Below are 16,883 nucleotides of genomic sequence, written 5' to 3'. Positions count from 1 at the left end.
TATAACATGTGACAGAAGTGAAAAATATACAGAAACCGTTTGAAGATATCTGGGAGAATATAAAGGGATGCGTCCAGCACTTCCCTTTGAACAGATCTCTGCACCACAATGCCCAAACGACGGCAACAAATGGACGAGCAGCTTGTTTGCCGTTCTAATTAAAAATGTTCCCGTCATTGTTTCTCTGAGATACTTTTCTATAATATCACAGGTGTGTGTGCTTCCTTCATTGTTTATACTGAATTTCACTTTGCTGCAACTTCCACAAGTTGGAGAGCAAAGAGCTCGTTATCTTAATTACTTTCTGTGAATATGCCCATAGAGCAATCTGACTGAAATAGGCTGCTATTTTCAGCGGCTGGCAGTCTGTGGAGGCTGTTTGGCTCAGCTGAGCTCATCAGAATAAGCACACTGTGCTCCGGCACCATCATCGCTTCCTTTTCTTTGTGCTTGTACCAGATTTCTCTCGTTATCTTCTCCTTTCCTACAGCCGTGTATTTTTGGTGTTTGGACGACTATTAAAACTACTGTCACATCCAGCCAACTTACTCCTAAAGCACCCCGGAGCAAACGTGTCTGCAGAGACTGCACCAAAGTTAAACCTGAGCTCTGACCTTGTGTGTGTGTGTGTGTGTGTGTGTGTGTGTGTGTGTGTGTGTGTGTGTGTGTGTGTGTGTGTGTTGTGACTGACTGCACATATCCCTCAGAGAGGAGCAGAAATTAATTGCCAGCGGCCAAATGTCACAGCCGACTTGGCCCCTCTGGCTGCCTCCATCTCGCCGTCCTGTGAAGTGTTTCTGGGACGAGCGGCGTCCTCGTGTGCTGACATGACCGCAAAGCCAGGAAGTGGCGTTTAACAAGGGAGCGAACAGCACATAGAGTTTAAATCAGGTGCTAACATGTTTGCCCTCTGTGGACACATTTGAGGCATTCTATTAGGTTATATAATAAAAAAAATGTGTATTCAGACCTCCACGTTTTCGATGACGGAGCTCTTTAACCCCTTTCCTTGATCAGATTGAGTGTCTAGAATTAAGAGCTGAGGCAAAAAGGTGCATTTCCTGATGTCACAGTGACCATGACCTTTGACCCCTGGCCATCAAATTCACCTGAGAGTCCAAGCGAGTGTTTGTCCATAGAAGGACATTCAAGGTGTTTCTGAGATATCGTGTTTTGGGGTGAAGGTTGGCTAAAACAAGCATTGACCAAGCTGCTGGAGCTCCGCCTCTTTGCCTGTATTTGGAGTTTTGGCAGACTGTGACGCTGCCAACATGGCGACGGTTAGAGGCTCCCACAGAGACTCAAAACAGCGCTTCAGAAAAGTAGAGGTGATGTGGAGGACCCCACCCTCAATCTAACACTCACACACACTGTTTGAATCAGAAGAAACTAAACTAGCAGTATCTCTCCAAGTAAACACACATACACCCTAAACGGCAGGTCAGCGGATCACCTCCACCTCGCTCCTCCTTTCTCACCTCATAGTCCTGCATGGAGGCGTAGTACTGAGCGATCTTCATGTAGTATTTCCCTGCTGACGAGTCCTCCTGCATCTCAAGAATGTGGACCGCTTTCTTCCACTGACGAGCTGCGATGGCCGCCTCGATGGCTTTGAGGGAGCAGCTGAGAGGAAGACACAGAGGAAGTTTATGACATAACACCTGCTTAAAACTTCACATAAGCTGACGTTTAGCACCCCACAGTAGAAAAACTGTTAAAAAGGTTTTTCATAAAGGTCTGGGCACCGACTACCTGTCTTCATTTGGTATTTTTGGACATTTATCATGGACCTGGTGGTGATTTAAAGAACACCTCCTGTCTCTGTTGGATTGTTTTGTTTTTCCTCCTCGCCATCTGTCTAAATCTGTGTCTCCTCCACACCACGTACCCTGCTTCAATGAAGTGGTTGATGGCAGCGTCCATCTGTTTCTGCTGGACGAGGTAGTCTCCCCAGGCCTCCTCCAGTTTCACCACCTCAGCAGGGAAGGCGATGCGAGCCAGCTCCACCGCTACGGGAAGCAGGAAGGAGAAACTTCTCAGTAAAAGTTACAAAATACAGACGAGTGAATGTGACACAGGTGCTGCTTTACCTTTCCTGAAGGCACCTCCTTTTACATAACACTCCAAAGCTCGTTGGTTGTTCCTGCTTTTCTCATACAGATCTCCCGCCTGGTCAGAGGAGACAAACATACATCATAGTATTTTAACAACTTTATTATTGTTTTTGACATCAAGCAGCAACCTTTTTAAGCTAAAAAATGAAGCCACGTGCCAAACTGCAGCCTGCAGTGACACGAGTGTCCACTAGGAGGCTGGCTGCATAAAAATGTACTCCTCATAGACCTACATGTTAAAATGTCAAACCTACAGCAGAAAAAAACAGGCCTGGTGAACCTCTACACACAACTATACTTGAATGAAGGGTGTGACCATTTCACATGACAGGTGGGTGACACTTCAGAATGTGCTCCGCCTCTTCTGGATTAACTAGGATGTGGGCGGAGTCTGGTGTTGCCAAGATGGTAATGGTTGGACCCTGTCACATTAAAGGTAGGGTAGGAGATTTTGAAAACTCAGTGAGAGTCAGCCAGATTTGGAAAGTAAAGACACGCCCCTTTCTCTCGGAGCTCACCCCGAAGCCACGCCTCCCAATCACATGGACGCGCATAACCTGAAGACGAGCTGCGGTCTGTGACTTCGGCCATCATGCACGTACCTCTCTGGTGCGCGCAGAGCAGGAAGAGAGCGACAACCAGCCAATACTCCGCGCAGGGTCCACCCGGAGGATTGGCTGATGTTTTTAGTGTTTTATAGCTTCCACAGATGATTCATATTCTTCGCTTTAAAGCGAAACTGCCGAACTAATCGGTTGCTATCGGATTGTAAAAAGAAGTTACACTAATTTAACAAAAAGTGCATCAGAATGAAATCTCCTACCCTACCTTCAAGTGGCAGACAGAGCAAATTTTTATTTTGCTTTTGTAGCCACCCTCAAGTGGCCATTTAAGGCACTGCACGTTTTACCAGTAATCTGGTAATCTGCCTTTATTTACACTTAGACCTCTTTATCCTGGAATTAGACACACTCTGCCAAGATGGCATCAGCTGCAGCCTCCACACTGAGCATCAAAACTCCCTTTTCAAGGACAAATCCGCTCCCTCTTCTGTTCCAAACAGAAGCCACAGGAGAAATCTGATAAACGCTAAAAAGCACCACCCGTTAAAGAACAAGTTTATCCTCAATTAGTGTCATTTCAACTGACAACACAAGACAATTGTCTATATACTTCTTCGTCTTTTATCAGGTTAAAATAAAAAGCTGTGGTCCAAAGTTGAGAATTAGACTGTGCTACAGTTACCTCAGCTGATCCTGCATCAGACATGTAACCTGAGAAATATTCTCCTCTGACTTAATGTGTCTTTTATAGGATTAATAATGCTTTAAATCTCCGATTCTGTCTTTACAACAACACACAGAGCAGAAGTCACTGCAAAATAATAAAATTATCCTCAATGTTGCCGAAGTTACTGCAAGTAAAATCACAGCTAGCAGCATCCAAACCGACTTTCAAACACCTAAAAATGATTCATCAGGATGAGGCAACTGATTTCTTGTCTCCTCAAAGCTTTTCCCACCTGTTACATGAACACAGATGGTCGGAGGAAAGAGTTTTCAGAAAGCAGCCACAGAAAAGGAAATAAGAGACAGATGGAGGGAGACAAAGTGTAAAACTGAAAATAACAAAGAACACTGTTTCTCTATTGATACCTCTCCTCTCCTGGCATCTGTTAGAACGAAGAGAGGAAGAAGAGGAGGTGAGGAGGAAGAGGACGGAAAAGGAACACTCACTCTCTCGTGAAAGTCTCCCTTGATGAGGCTGGCGGTGATGCGAGCGACGGTTTCGCTGTTGTTCATGATCTCCGGCCGGCTGATGGCGAGGCGGGCGGCCTTGGCCGGCAGGCCTGCTTTCAGGTAGAGGTTGATGGCTGCCTGGAAGTCTCCTTTGCTTTCCTTCACCTCGCCGGCCTTCTCGTCCTGACCCGTCTCCGCCAGCCACTGGTCATACTTCAGATGCAGGCTGCTGAGCTCCAGATGGCCCTGAGATAAGAGGAGATCAGATCAGTGACACAAATGAGAAATTAGAATGAAAGCTACACATTAGACTATAGAAATGTATGATTTTTATTTTGTGTAATATTCAGTTTAACATCAGCTAAATTTAAATCTACTTAAAGTCACCTTAGCTTCAGCGACAGCGATGCAGTCATCCCACATGTTGAGCTCTTGGTACATCTCAATGGCTTCATCAACGGCATTCTGCAGGAAGGAACGTTTGACATGTTTACTCCTACACTGGGCTGATCAGTCACTACAATAACCATTTATCAAGACATCAATCAAAAAAAGAACATTTCTTTATTCTGCAGAAACAGTGAATATTTGTCGTGTGACAGCTGGTCAGGTGTGAAATAATCATCCATCCATCATCTATTAACTCGCTTCATCCTGCAGTGCAGGGTCATGGGGGGGTGGAGCCTATCCCAGCTAACTACAGGTAAGAGGCGGGGTCCACCCTGGACACACGCACACCTATGGGCAATTTAGAACGACCAATTAACCCAAGCACGTCGAGTACCCGGAGAGAACCCACGCAGATGCAGGGAGAACGTGCACAATCAGATTGGAACCAGGAAGTGAGGCGACAGTGCCAACCACCCCTGAAATAATCATGGCCTCCAGAATGTTTTGGTTAGTGTACTTTCTGTGAATTTTTGTGTTCAGACTTGGTCACACATGATATTTACAATTCAAAGCCATATGTGGTTTGTGATCTGGTGCTTTTCATCATGCAGAGCAGCAGTGGCCAATTATTTGTAGGCAGACCACACTGACTTCCATAAAGAAAGCAAAGGGCCGCCATTTTTATTTTGTGCTCAGTTTTTAAATAATTCATTTAATTGGCTTCTTCTAACACTAGGATTGCAGTATCGACCTTTTTAACACCTTTGACTGCTGCTTCACTGTAATGATCGGAAAAACTTCTTTGTAGTCATTAAGGCCCCGTTCAAACTGGAGAAAGTCAATCCAGCTAGAGTAGGATTGTATCTGGATAGTCTTTAAACTGGATACGTTCAGACCTATTTTCAAATCTGGCTATCACACAAGCGTGTCCGCACTCAATCCGGCTTAATCCGGCTTGTTTGTGGTCCTCCAAACCACTAGGTGGCGCCTCGTAATATACAGAGTCCGTTCAGGCCGCAGTAGGACCGCGTGTGCGCATGCGTCATGCGTTTTTTTGTCCCGTGTCGCGCCCAGTGAACCGGAAGTAGCACATCGCTAACCGGAAGTATCGAGTCACTAGCCGGATTCGCTAGCCACATTTGTGTTCACACCTGAGCCACATTTTAGTCAATCCGGCTAGATCCACCTATGAGAGGTGGATCTGGATAAACTGGATACTGCCGGATTCGAGGTGTTCACACTCAGAAAAAAAACATCTGGATACATCTGGATGCGGCCCAAATCCCTCTTTAGCCAGATTTATTTCCCCAGTGTAAACGGGGTGTAACTGTACACGCCGCTATCCCCTCCACCCTGTGTGTGCCCATCTCAGGTCCCAAATCCCAAATGTCTGAACGTCGACCAGAAATGTGGATTTTTTTGAGCACCTGATGAGGATGCAACAACGGATGCGAGAGAGATGCGTGATTGGGCCCAACTATGCTGCCGTTTGTGGATTTTGGGTGGTTGGTCTGTGCTCCAATGCAGGCCGAGCCGGTCTGGGGGCACGGGGGCATGATTTATTGAATTAGACCTGCTCACCTGCTCCATGTAGTACATCTCAGCCAGTTTAAAGTTCTTATCCAGCATGGCCATACGGGCTTGGACCTGGTAGTGTGAAGTCCCGTCTTCCCCCTAATCCACAAGGACACACACACACACACACAGCGGTTTTTTGTACTGTGCACAGACAAAATGTTCTGTCTGGGAAAAGTTTTTTTATTAAAATTCGCAACACTGCATTTTTTTAATAGAAAGTGTAAAAAGGAGCGATTGCTGATATTCAGCCCAAAATGAATTCCATTATTGGAGATTCTGGCTGTTCTGAACGTGGATTTTCTATTTCCATCATCAGACGCATTAAACTTTAAAGCAAGCTTTAAATTATTCAGGTTTTGCTGCAATAAAGACGCCAAATATGAAGCAGAAACTTGCTAATTAATGCAACATATAAAAGATGTGTATCTGTTGTGTGTATGCTCAGTGTGTGTGTGTGCTGACATTAAACGCACCGTTTCCTCTGAAATTCTGTCGGCAATCTGGTTGGTTTGGCGGAGAAACTGAACAGTTGAGACATCACCCAGTGCAGCATAACACCTGCAGAAGAAGAAGAAGAAGACACAACAGGAAGTGAGTAAGAGAAGAAGAGAGAGCTCTGTTCAGTCCAGTGGAGGCAGAAGGTGACGCTGGCCCGTCTGAAAACCTGAGACACATTAGAGCTTGTGTCTAATTAGCCTTTAGAAACGCTGCAGTGTGAGAAATGCAAAAGGCTCATTGTAGCATTCGGCCACGTTATTACCAGCTCTCTGCGAACAGTTGCATCAGATTAATGAACAAGTCATGAAAGGAAAAAAAAAAGTTAAAAAACTCCTTCTGTCTGACTCTTTTCTCGCCTCCCTCCCTCATTAACATCACTTCCCTCCCTCATTAACATTACCCCCCCACACACACACACAAAAACCTGCTTCTTTCCCTGATTTCATGATTTATGCAAATGGAGCCAATGCCTAACGAACAGCAGATGCATTATTAATGACAGAGAATTCCAATTTGAAAGGTTTCTGAAAACACAGAGAAATAAAGACGCAGAGAAAACGATAGAAAATTAAAAACTGTCTCCGATGATGAATGAAGTCGGAGGAGGAGGAGGTCAGGCCGGGACAGAGCCATCTGCTGAGCGTGTGTTATTATTATACTCTGTATTTTGAGGACATACATCGGATTGTGTTGTGGGGACAAACACAATAAGCTGGTCAGGCCTTAGTGAGGAAGTTGCTGTATTTTCTCTGCTGTGTTTTTAAATCATCGAAATACTGTAAAATACTGTGCATGATGTCACATGTTGCTTCTCAGGATGAAGCCCCGAGATAAACATGTGCAGGGAACTGAGTAGGTCTGTGTTAAAGGACCGAGTGAAAGTTGGTTATGGTCTTGTCTTATTGCACAATACACAAGGTCGATCACTGTATGTGTGAACAGCTGAGTCATCTGTGTGTGCCCTGTTACACAACACAACACAACCTTGTGAATTTTATATTTTAGAAAACAGAGCAGCTGTTACAGTCTGAAAAAACTACACTCTCTTCTTCACACTTATCCTAAAACATGACACTTTTCCATGGTGTGTAGGAATCATGTCAGGTAGGTGTGTGTGTGTGTGTGTGTGTGTGTGTCTTTATTCCCTGTGATGAAGGTGCCCTTGTTGCCTCCCTTTTCTCTCCAGTCTCAAAGATAAGTCTCAGTTACAATGAAGACCGATACAGAATGTAATTAGTTCAGAGACAAGAACATTCGTTTGAAAGGGCTGTGTGTGTCTGTGTGTATGTGTGTGTGTGTCTGTGTGTGTGTGTGTCTGTGTGTGTGTGTGTGTCTGTGTGTCTGTGTGTATGTGTGTGTGTGTCTGTGTGTGTGTGTCTGTGTCTGTGTGTGTGTGTGTGTGTCTGTGGTGTGTGTGTGTCTGTGGTGTGTCTGTGTGTGTGTGTGTGTGTCTGTGTCTGTGTGTGTGTGTCTGTGTGTGTCTGTGTGTGTGTCTGTGTGTGTGTCTGTGTGTGTGCGTGTGTGTGTCTGTGGTGTGTGTGTGTGTGTGTGTGTGTGTGTGTGTGTGTGTGTGTGTGTCTGTGTGTGGAGTGTGGTGTGTGTGTGTCGGTGTGTGTCTGTCTGTGTCTGTGTGTGTGTCTGTGTGTGTGTGTGTCTGTGTGTGGTGTGTCTGTCTGTGTCTGTGTGTCTGTCTGTGTCTGTGTGTGTGGAGTGTGGTGTGTGTGTGTCGGTGTGTGTCTGTCTGTGTCTGTGTGTGTGTGTGGTGTCTGTCTGTGTCTGTGTGTGTGTCTGTGTGTCTGTGTGTGTGTGTGTGTGTGGTCTGTGTGTGTGTGTGTCTGTGTGTCTGTCTGTGTGTGTGTGTGTCTGTGTGTTGCTGACCTTTCTGCGATGTGCAGCTGCCGAGCCTCTAAAGCCAGCTTGCTGAGTGTCTTCCACATGGCCTCAGTCTCTGGTGATGTCTCCACAGTCTCAAGGAATTCTGTGGCTCTATAAACACACACACAGACACACACGCAGACACACACACACACACAGACACACACCCACAGAGCTGAGCCGGGTGGCCTGATACATCATACAGTATTTCATGTAGCAGACAAACACACAAATACTGAAGAAAGACACAACAGGAGTCTGTTCTTAACTAACTGTCCTCACTAGAGAAAGAATAGTACATTATATATTTTTTAATACGTTTAAGAAACCTGAACGTTTCCTTTTAAAGCCCGCCTTGAGTGGCTGCCCCTCCACAGTAAGAGCTGAGTTATGACTGTTTACTCCATCTGATGTGGAGGCCTCACAAGAGCATGATTTGAGGGGAGTTTACACACCGCTGACTTCTATCCCCCAGCTGGCCTGGGAGAGCTGAGGAAATACTCCAGAAGAGCTGGAGGAAGCTGCTGGATAAAAGGACATCTGGCCCGTTCTGCCCGCCCTGCTGTCACCGCGCTCTGACCCAGAAACGTTTCCTCACATGCATCATTTTCAACGTTCGTTTCCTTTTTACCTGTTGTAGTCTCCGTCATCCACAGCGGTGCCGAACTCAATGGGGCCTTCGTCCAGCGTGTAGGACACGTTGTTGACGCCCTCGGTCACTATCACGTCTGTCCTCCCATCACCTCGCTCTATGTCCACGATGTCTCCCTGACAAAGAAGGAGGTCGTACAGTGCATCAACACAAACCTGTGGAGCACCTGTTTAACCATCAGACGAGGGGTGGGACACGGGGGCCGTATTCACAAAGATCCTTAGAATTCCCTCTTATGTTAGCCTAAATAATCTTAGTACGGACTCCTAGCTTAAAAGTGATTTAAGAACATTCTCAGAGCGACTCAGAGGAAGGAGCGGACTAAAGGTTGTGATTGGTTGACAGAAAAACATAAGAATATGTTCATTATGTATAATTAGCATTGATTGGATCCAATTATTAAGATAAATTTTAAGATAAGAGTCCTTACTAAGATTTGTAGTCTTCATATTCATAACCACAAACATTATTCCTGCTCCTTCTAATCTGTAGCGTTTTGTGAGTTCAGCGTCATTCATATGTCTCGTTTGGAGAACGTTTTCGCTCCGTCATGTTCCGCCTGTTCAAGGAACTCTTAAGTCCTCCTCTCCACTCTTAAGTCCTACACTACCTTAAAGGTAGTGTAGGACATTTTGAAAACTCAGTGAGAGTCAGCCAGATTTGGAAAGTAAACACACACCCTTTGAAAATTCTTAGAAAACATCATAATTCTAAGAATGTTCTTAGAATCTCACCACTAAGGGAAACTCTTAGCGCTTTGAAGAATCTTTGTGAATACAGGCCCTGAACTGTAGAGACTGTAAAACTGCAAATAATTCAATATCTATAGTACATGGAGCTTTTTTGATTGTGTAAAATAAATAATACAAAACCACTTTTTTAAATGTTTGTGTAACTGTGTTGCACTGCAAACAAAGACCTGTGTAAGTTCTCCATACTGACCACTAACTATTAGCTCTCTAGAACTAACTGAAAAGATGAAATGATTTATTTTATCTGCTCAATGCACACGTGCTGCTGCTCTGCCTGGATTACATTATAATGAGAAAATCAGAGTGTCCATGTCCATCACATTCAGTCATACTGACCAGTTTATAAGATTCAGTGCAGTTTTGTGAATATTTAAAGGGACATGCTGCATTTTTTTTCATATAAAATCAATATAAGAAAACCTAATCAGCCAGTAGAAGATGCAGTCTGTCCATGTGATCCCTCACATCTGACATGATGACCCTCATGATGTCATGATGCTCAGAGATAAGATGCCTCACCTTGATGGGGAACATGGTGACGGTCTCTGGGCTGTCGATACTGTACCAGATGCAGAGGTTTCCCCGGTTCTGGGCGACCACCACATCGCTGCCAGGCACCCACTGGACGTAGGAGCAGAAACACAGCACAGTGGTCTTCGCGGCGGACTCGATGTCGTACAGATGGAGCTGAGGAAGGGTGAGATAAGAGAGGGACGCTCTTATCGGATACACAGGTTGGACGACGCCAGTTCAGCTTCCATTATTACAGCACAAGAGAGATTACACTGGATTGTAACTTTATATTCACACTGAAAAGGGTCATAAATGGATCTGGATTCCTCCCCCGTTCACACTGGAGAAAGTCATTCCAGCTAGAGTAGGATTGAGTCCAGACAGCCTTTAAGCTGGATGCGTTCAGACCTATTTTCAAATCTGGCTAGCACACACTTGTGTCCGCACTCAATCCGGCTTCATCCAGCGTGTTTGCTGTCCTCCAAACCACTAGGTGGCGCCTTGTAATATACAGAGTCCGCTCAGGCCGCGGTAGGACCGCGTGTGCGCATTCGTCGTGCGTTTTTTTTTGTCCCGTGTCGCGCCCCGTGAACCGAAGAAGAAGCACATCGCTAACCGGAAGTAGCATGTCGCTCGCCACATTTGGGTTCACACCTGAGCCACATTTGAGCCAACCCAGAAGTAAAATCAAATTCAAACTGGATACAGCCGGATTCGAGGTGTTCACACTCGGAAAAAAACACATCTGGATTGATCTGGATGCGGCCGAATCCTGCTTAAGCCACATTTTTTCCCCAGTGTGAACGGGGTATAAGTTACAGCGGCTCCCGCAGCACTTAACGTGTGTGAGGGACCTCCTGCTGCTGTGATCAGCTGCCTTCATATCTTCCCACCAGTTTTAATAATGCTCTGTCTATAGTTTCACCCTGGAACTCGACCGGCCGACGAGGACGAGCAGCCTGTCGATGGGTCCACATGAAAGAGGGGTCTGTTTTATGGTTTATACTGGTATGAAAACACCTTGCACGTTCTCCCACACTATCAATACTGTGTATTAAATTCAAGAATCCATTGTGTCATCAGTCCTGCAGAAAAGCTGATTCAAAGTATTGTGTTAAAAGTAAATAAGTCAAGTTAATACTTCGTGTCTCTTCTGGTTCTAATAAGTGTCAAACTTTCACATCATCCACTAAAGTTCACTGCGCTCACGTCATTTTTGGGTCACAGGAAGTCAGTCTGCAGCAAAAAGTTGAAGCATTCCCAATTACCAGAGTTCTCCTTGTCTTTGCCCCGAGGCTCAAACATCAAACTCTTTCATTACCCCAGGGCAACACCTGACAGCAGCTGCCTGCCACTCTCAGCCCGCACACAGAGCTCCCAGCGTACCGCTGAAGGAACGCTGACACGTTTCAATGAAGTGTGTGAGTGAAATTAATGTTTCTCCACTAAAGCAAACTCAGCTGCTGGTGGATAAGGACAAAAATCAGGCTCAAAATAATGTTATTTCTAATTCTCTGTCTTTGTTTTTGACGGATTTGACGGACAAAAACACCCTGGTTTGCCTTTTTGCCCATTTTCTGATCTTTCTGTGTGTGTTACTGATCGACTGTCCGTGGTTCATCAATCAATGTCTTGTGAGATTTGGTGGAAAATGTCCTGAACATGTTCCTGTTTCCAGACTAACAGCTCCAAACTTTCATTCATTGATCATTGTTCCAGCACACACACACACACACACACAGGTGACTGGCTGTCCACACACTTTTGGCCACATAGTGTAGCTGGGATCACCATCACAAGAAGGTGAGGGGCTGCCAGTACAAAAGGTGGACTCCTGCACTTTATCGTACATCCTTCATTTTAAAGTTTGAAGGGTAAGAAAATGTTGATACGTATAGACACATAATGAAAATCCATAGCTTTCAGCTTCCCGGAGGCATGAGGCAGCCATATTTATCCTGACTTTCCATCACCATGTTTCCACCCGGTGCCATGGGGCATGTTCCGCCTGATGGACGTGGCCATAACTGCAGATGAGCCCCAACCAAGGCCAGAACTTTCTACTTTACCAATCATCATCATCATCATGTCTGCCTTTCTCCCTCCACCCCTCAGGGTGCCGAGGTTTCTCTTACCCGCAGCTTCTTGTCCCTGAACAGCAGTTTGCGTCCGGTTTCATTGAGCTCCAGCCAGTCAATCTTGGAGTCGTGGCTGATGGTTCCCAGATTGTAGCCTCTGGCCAAGTCCACTGAGAAGGGGAGGAGGAGGAGGGGACAAGTTATCTGAGCAGCAGTCAGACGGCAGGAGCTGAGCTAAAAATGGCTGTTTATTCAGGATCAAACTCTAGACAGTAATTCTGTCTCGGAGCAGTTTCTCTAAGTTAAAGACGCGCCTGCTGCAGGGAAGCGTTGACATGTGGGGGGCTGATACAGTGTTTTAATTAGGGACTGGGGACGGGGCACTGAGTGTGGTCCTCACAGACACAAACACATCCTCACCTATAGCAATGGTCTTCATGTCAATCAGGTAAGCAAGCTTCTTGTTGTCTTCAACTCCCCTCTGCTTCCTCTCATTCAGTCGGACACTGGACACACATACAGACACACACACACAGACACACACACAGACACATGTCAGTGCAACATGTTTCGACCTGTATTAAAGCATTAAACCCAGCCTCAGCCCGGCACTGTCTTCAGCTGTTGCTTCTCATACTTGAACTCCCAGGATACACCTGGCCATGATGTCATCATGTGACAGTGGCGTCACCGCCGGAGGCGAGCAGCAGAGCATCTGTCAGTCCTGACACTGCTGACAGGTCTGAATACATTACTGTGAAAGTTTGCTGACTGGCCGGGTTAGGCTGACAGTTTGTGGGATTTCTTCAAAACTCAATACAGCCATCTAGTGGACAAAGATGGAACACACCATTTATGTGACTTATAATAGAAGTAGAAGTAGTTTTTTTTCTACCTGATGAGGTGTGGATTCATGAATTCAGTCCGGACCGATCCCAGAATCTCGTTGTTGCTGTACTCCACCAGGCTGAGCTCCCCGGCGTTAAAAATCATGCACACCTGCCGACATCAGAAGTCATGAGAGCATGAACACTGAGGAGAGAGGAGAGCGGGCGCTGACACAAAAAAAACAAACCTACCGTTTCATTTTCAAAGAAGAACTTCTCGTTTCCGCCCGAGCCGGGCCACGGCACCTGAGGGAGGACGCAAAAAACACTCAGTCCAGGTATCTAAGGAATAAACCTCGGTATTACATCATCGATTTTTAATTTGAATTCTACCTCGCTTAGCTTGTTTGTCAGCAGGTCTCCCAGCAGAAGTGTTTCGGCGGTGTGAGCCACCAGGTAGCGATCTTTCCCCATGATCTTCACCTCTTCGATCTCGTAGCCGTTGTAGGACTTGAGAACCACACGACTTCCTGTGGAGAGGTTCCTCACTATCACCTGGAAGAGACGTCAAAAATGAACAAGGTCTCACTCATCAGAGCCTGGAAATAATCCCCTGATCTCATCAGCACGTCATTCTTGGATTACCTGAAGATGCTGTTAGAATCAGAAAGTCCTTGGTTTGATTTCTAATCAGTCGTTTTTTAATTTGTTAGAGAGTTCTGTGTTCTTTTTTGGAGTGTTATCAACTACCATAAACGCCTTTTCTGGTGCATTTAAGTCATTAATCAATCGGACAATCAGACAACAGAGTAGTAGGCTCCACAAACCCCCTGGTTTCCAAAGCAACAGTTGCTGCTGTGCCTTCATTAATCATGAAAACTAACTGAAATCAGAACCACATCTCTCACAGCGGCAAGTGAAAGTACAAACACTGCTTGTGGTGTTTCCTGTAGGTACCCACTTGGCTCAGGCCGACGTACGTCATCTCAAACTTGCTCTTGTAGATGGATCTTCGCAGGCAGCAGTCAAACAGCTCCACTCCTCCGCACAGCGTTCCCTGTCAGGACACACAGAGCGAGCAGAAGAAGATGCTGAGTCCACGCTGTGGATTAAAGTAACGTGACAGACAGGTGGCGTATTTACAGCACAGAGGCGAGATCCGTCTTTCTTCCAGGCCAGGCTGGTGATGGTGTAGACGTTCTCGATCTCTTTGGGTTTGGCTTCGTCCCACACACCTCTCCTCGGGGCCCAGTTAAACACCCGCAGCCTGGACAGCACAAAGAGTCCCTGTTTGAGTTCGACACCGATAATCTGTCTGTTTGCTTCACACGGTGACACCACACACACACACACACACTGACCGGTCAAAACTGCCGAACACCACCGACTGCCCACTGGGGCTGGTGGCGGCCGCTGTGAACTCCTTCTCCGTCTGGTCACGGCTGTAGTCGAAGGTCTGGAGGATGTGACCCTCTCGGGTGTAGGCCACCAGCTTCTTGTCGCAGCCACCCACCATGATGCTGTTTGCACCCCAGGCCAGAGCGTAAGGGGTGCAGGGGTGCATCAATAGCTTACCCTGTGACACACGTGTGTGCATTAGAGACATACATCAAAAAAAATATAATCTGAACAACACTAATTAATAATCTGAGCCTACCTGGGACTCCCCTGAACCTTCATCATCGAAGAAGTAACGCACAACTGTCCCGTTGGGTGGTCCAGACAGGATGCCTTTAACCCGAAACACTGACACAGACAACAAGAGTTCACTGCTGATGCAGCACGGACGTACTGTAGATAATAAACATGGTGAACTTGGATTTACTTGGATGCCAGTGAGACAACATAGGACTCTGTAGCATAGATGGTTGAAGATTTGTGGGTCTGAGGTTGGCGAGGCGAACCTGGACAACAAGGCGGCGAATGAGGAAATCGGCTGTTACACTAACACCGCTACATGTTTGCTCGTCTGATGCTTCTACCGACAATAATTTATGAATGATAATAATATCGTGGGGGTCTCTGATGAGGCTCTGCGGCTGCAGACTTACCTTTCCATCGGCTAAACCATAAACAACGGCGTGCTCTGAAGGCCAAAGCAGGCATGTCACCGCACTCTGCACGGAAACAACACAATCAGACTGCTGCATGAACCACCGCCTGATGCTCAAACCCACGTCATGTTTACTCACCGTCTGAACAAACTTGTTGCAAATGGCTTTCTTGTCCCCCCTAAAACATACAGAAATATGTTACCTAATGTCACTTGAATGCACCAGTCTGTTGAAATCTAGGTTGAGATTACCAGTCCTCCCCGATTCTGTAGACAAAGATGATATGCAGACTGGCCGATGGCGATTTTGGTGGAGTCCGGTGAGAAGACCATGTCATTGACGACATAACTCTGTTTTCCATACTGATAAAAAAAACAACAACAATTCAACATGCTGGATGTTAACAGACACAACATCATCAACACTGTGGTAGCAGTGGGTGGATCGTTTGATCCTGGCCTCACCTTGGAGTCTATGGGTTTGGTGGAGAACTTGTCCCTCCTCTCTCCCTGCTCATCATACAGCAGCACCACTCTGTCAACTGTGCACACGGCAAACTTGGAGTTGTTCGGGGCCCAGGCCATGCACGTCACTTTGGCAGCACCCTCCTGTAAGGGCAGAGAAAACACATCACATCTCAGTGACTGTTCCGAATCAAATACTCCAGGACAAATGAAACAATTTCGAGACTGCTCGACCACAAAAACGTAGTGTGGGCGTGTTAGCATCGCTTTATTCATTACAATAACATAGCCTACAGTAGTTGCTAGCAAGTAAAGTGATGCAACTGCATAAATCTGTAACTATTAATTACATTAAATACATCTTACAAACATGGGTCTAATTCCAAAATAATGACACAATATTCGCGTTTCGTTGCTGCTTTAAAGACACGTTATTAGATATAATACAAATGAAGCTACACTATCTTAATGTTTAACATACATTCAAGCTAACGTTAGCTTGTCAGCTAATTTGAACGTACCTGGGGGGTTAAAAGTGTCTTAAGATACTTGAGCTGCATTTTTCACGTCTTCAAAAAGCTCCTGCGGGTAATGGTGTTATCAACATCGGATTAATGTTTATATTTTAGTCGTTTCGTTGACTAATTCCAAGCTAGCAGCTAGCGGGGATGACGTCTCGTAGTAAACACATCCGTGATCTCCTTAGTTACCAGTTGGGCGGTGCGTTCACGGTCCATGGTTTACGTTTTAACACTGTGGGAATTTTCAAATTGTGTCAGTGTTTTCTCTGCTTGGTTTGTTTTAGTATATTTATATAAGCCTAAAATAAGAACAAGAATCAGATAATATGTGGGATACATGTGTGTAAAATCCGAAAAGTTCTTTTTATCTCCTTTGTGTGTCCAAAGTTAGCCTAACCGTGAGTTTTTGTAAGTGATGTGCACAAATATGAGGCATAAATGCAACACTACTAAAACATTTGAACATTTTTATTTAGTAAATGATCACAATATTAGTAGCTGAACGTTGTAGGATTTACACAAATACCGCAACAGAAGAAAAAAAATAAAAAAAATAAAAGAGTGGAGATGCCGGGGATTGAACCCGGGGCCTCATACATGCAAAGCATGCGCTCTACCACTGAGCTACATCCCCTTCTGTGTTTCCGTCACCAAAATTACTGTATTCATATGTTGTATTGAATTTTATGTTGTCATAAACCTCACGAATAATTTGCGTTAAAACATTTATGAAATCAAAAAGAACGACAAGAAAGATTCCAGGGAATAATCTCTATTTATGTTTTTTTTTTTTTTAAAAAGAAGAAAAATACACTGTGCGTACAGGTA

General features: G+C 45.4%; 1 protein-coding gene, 1 long non-coding RNA gene and 1 other non-coding gene across 3 annotated transcripts in view; all 3 read right to left on the bottom strand.

Moving 5' to 3' along the window:
- Positions 1-16,883, bottom strand: part of ift172 (intraflagellar transport 172) — a 60,082-nt gene that overhangs the window by 11,865 nt on the left and 31,334 nt on the right. The window contains exons 8-25 of the mRNA XM_028397762.1: positions 14,378-14,592; positions 14,160-14,283; positions 13,978-14,073; positions 13,410-13,571; positions 13,269-13,322; positions 13,085-13,188; positions 12,610-12,695; positions 12,247-12,359; positions 10,118-10,285; positions 8,826-8,962; positions 8,198-8,305; positions 6,295-6,379; positions 5,825-5,917; positions 4,241-4,318; positions 3,851-4,099; positions 2,091-2,169; positions 1,889-2,009; positions 1,479-1,623 (exon numbers count right to left, since the gene is read on the bottom strand). Coding sequence (XP_028253563.1) covers positions 1,479-1,623; positions 1,889-2,009; positions 2,091-2,169; positions 3,851-4,099; positions 4,241-4,318; positions 5,825-5,917; positions 6,295-6,379; positions 8,198-8,305; positions 8,826-8,962; positions 10,118-10,285; positions 12,247-12,359; positions 12,610-12,695; positions 13,085-13,188; positions 13,269-13,322; positions 13,410-13,571; positions 13,978-14,073; positions 14,160-14,283; positions 14,378-14,592 — 2,217 coding nt within the window. The remainder of the gene's footprint in view (positions 1-1,478; positions 1,624-1,888; positions 2,010-2,090; positions 2,170-3,850; positions 4,100-4,240; positions 4,319-5,824; positions 5,918-6,294; positions 6,380-8,197; positions 8,306-8,825; positions 8,963-10,117; positions 10,286-12,246; positions 12,360-12,609; positions 12,696-13,084; positions 13,189-13,268; positions 13,323-13,409; positions 13,572-13,977; positions 14,074-14,159; positions 14,284-14,377; positions 14,593-16,883) is intronic.
- LOC114428951 (uncharacterized) lies at positions 14,910-15,223 on the bottom strand. Its single transcript, XR_003669622.1, has 3 exons — positions 15,209-15,223; positions 15,068-15,133; positions 14,910-14,920 (listed from the first exon to the last, which is right to left on the bottom strand). It is a non-coding gene; the product is annotated as an uncharacterized LOC114428951 (long non-coding RNA).
- Positions 16,618-16,689, bottom strand: trnaa-ugc (transfer RNA alanine (anticodon UGC)). The gene has a single exon. It is a non-coding gene; the product is annotated as a tRNA-Ala (tRNA).

This window comes from Parambassis ranga, chromosome 24, assembly GCF_900634625.1.
Source record: "Parambassis ranga chromosome 24, fParRan2.1, whole genome shotgun sequence".
Lineage (NCBI taxonomy): Eukaryota > Metazoa > Chordata > Actinopteri > Ambassidae > Parambassis > Parambassis ranga.
Note: the sequence above shows the minus strand (reverse complement) of the source record. Positions and strands in the feature narration are given on the sequence as shown.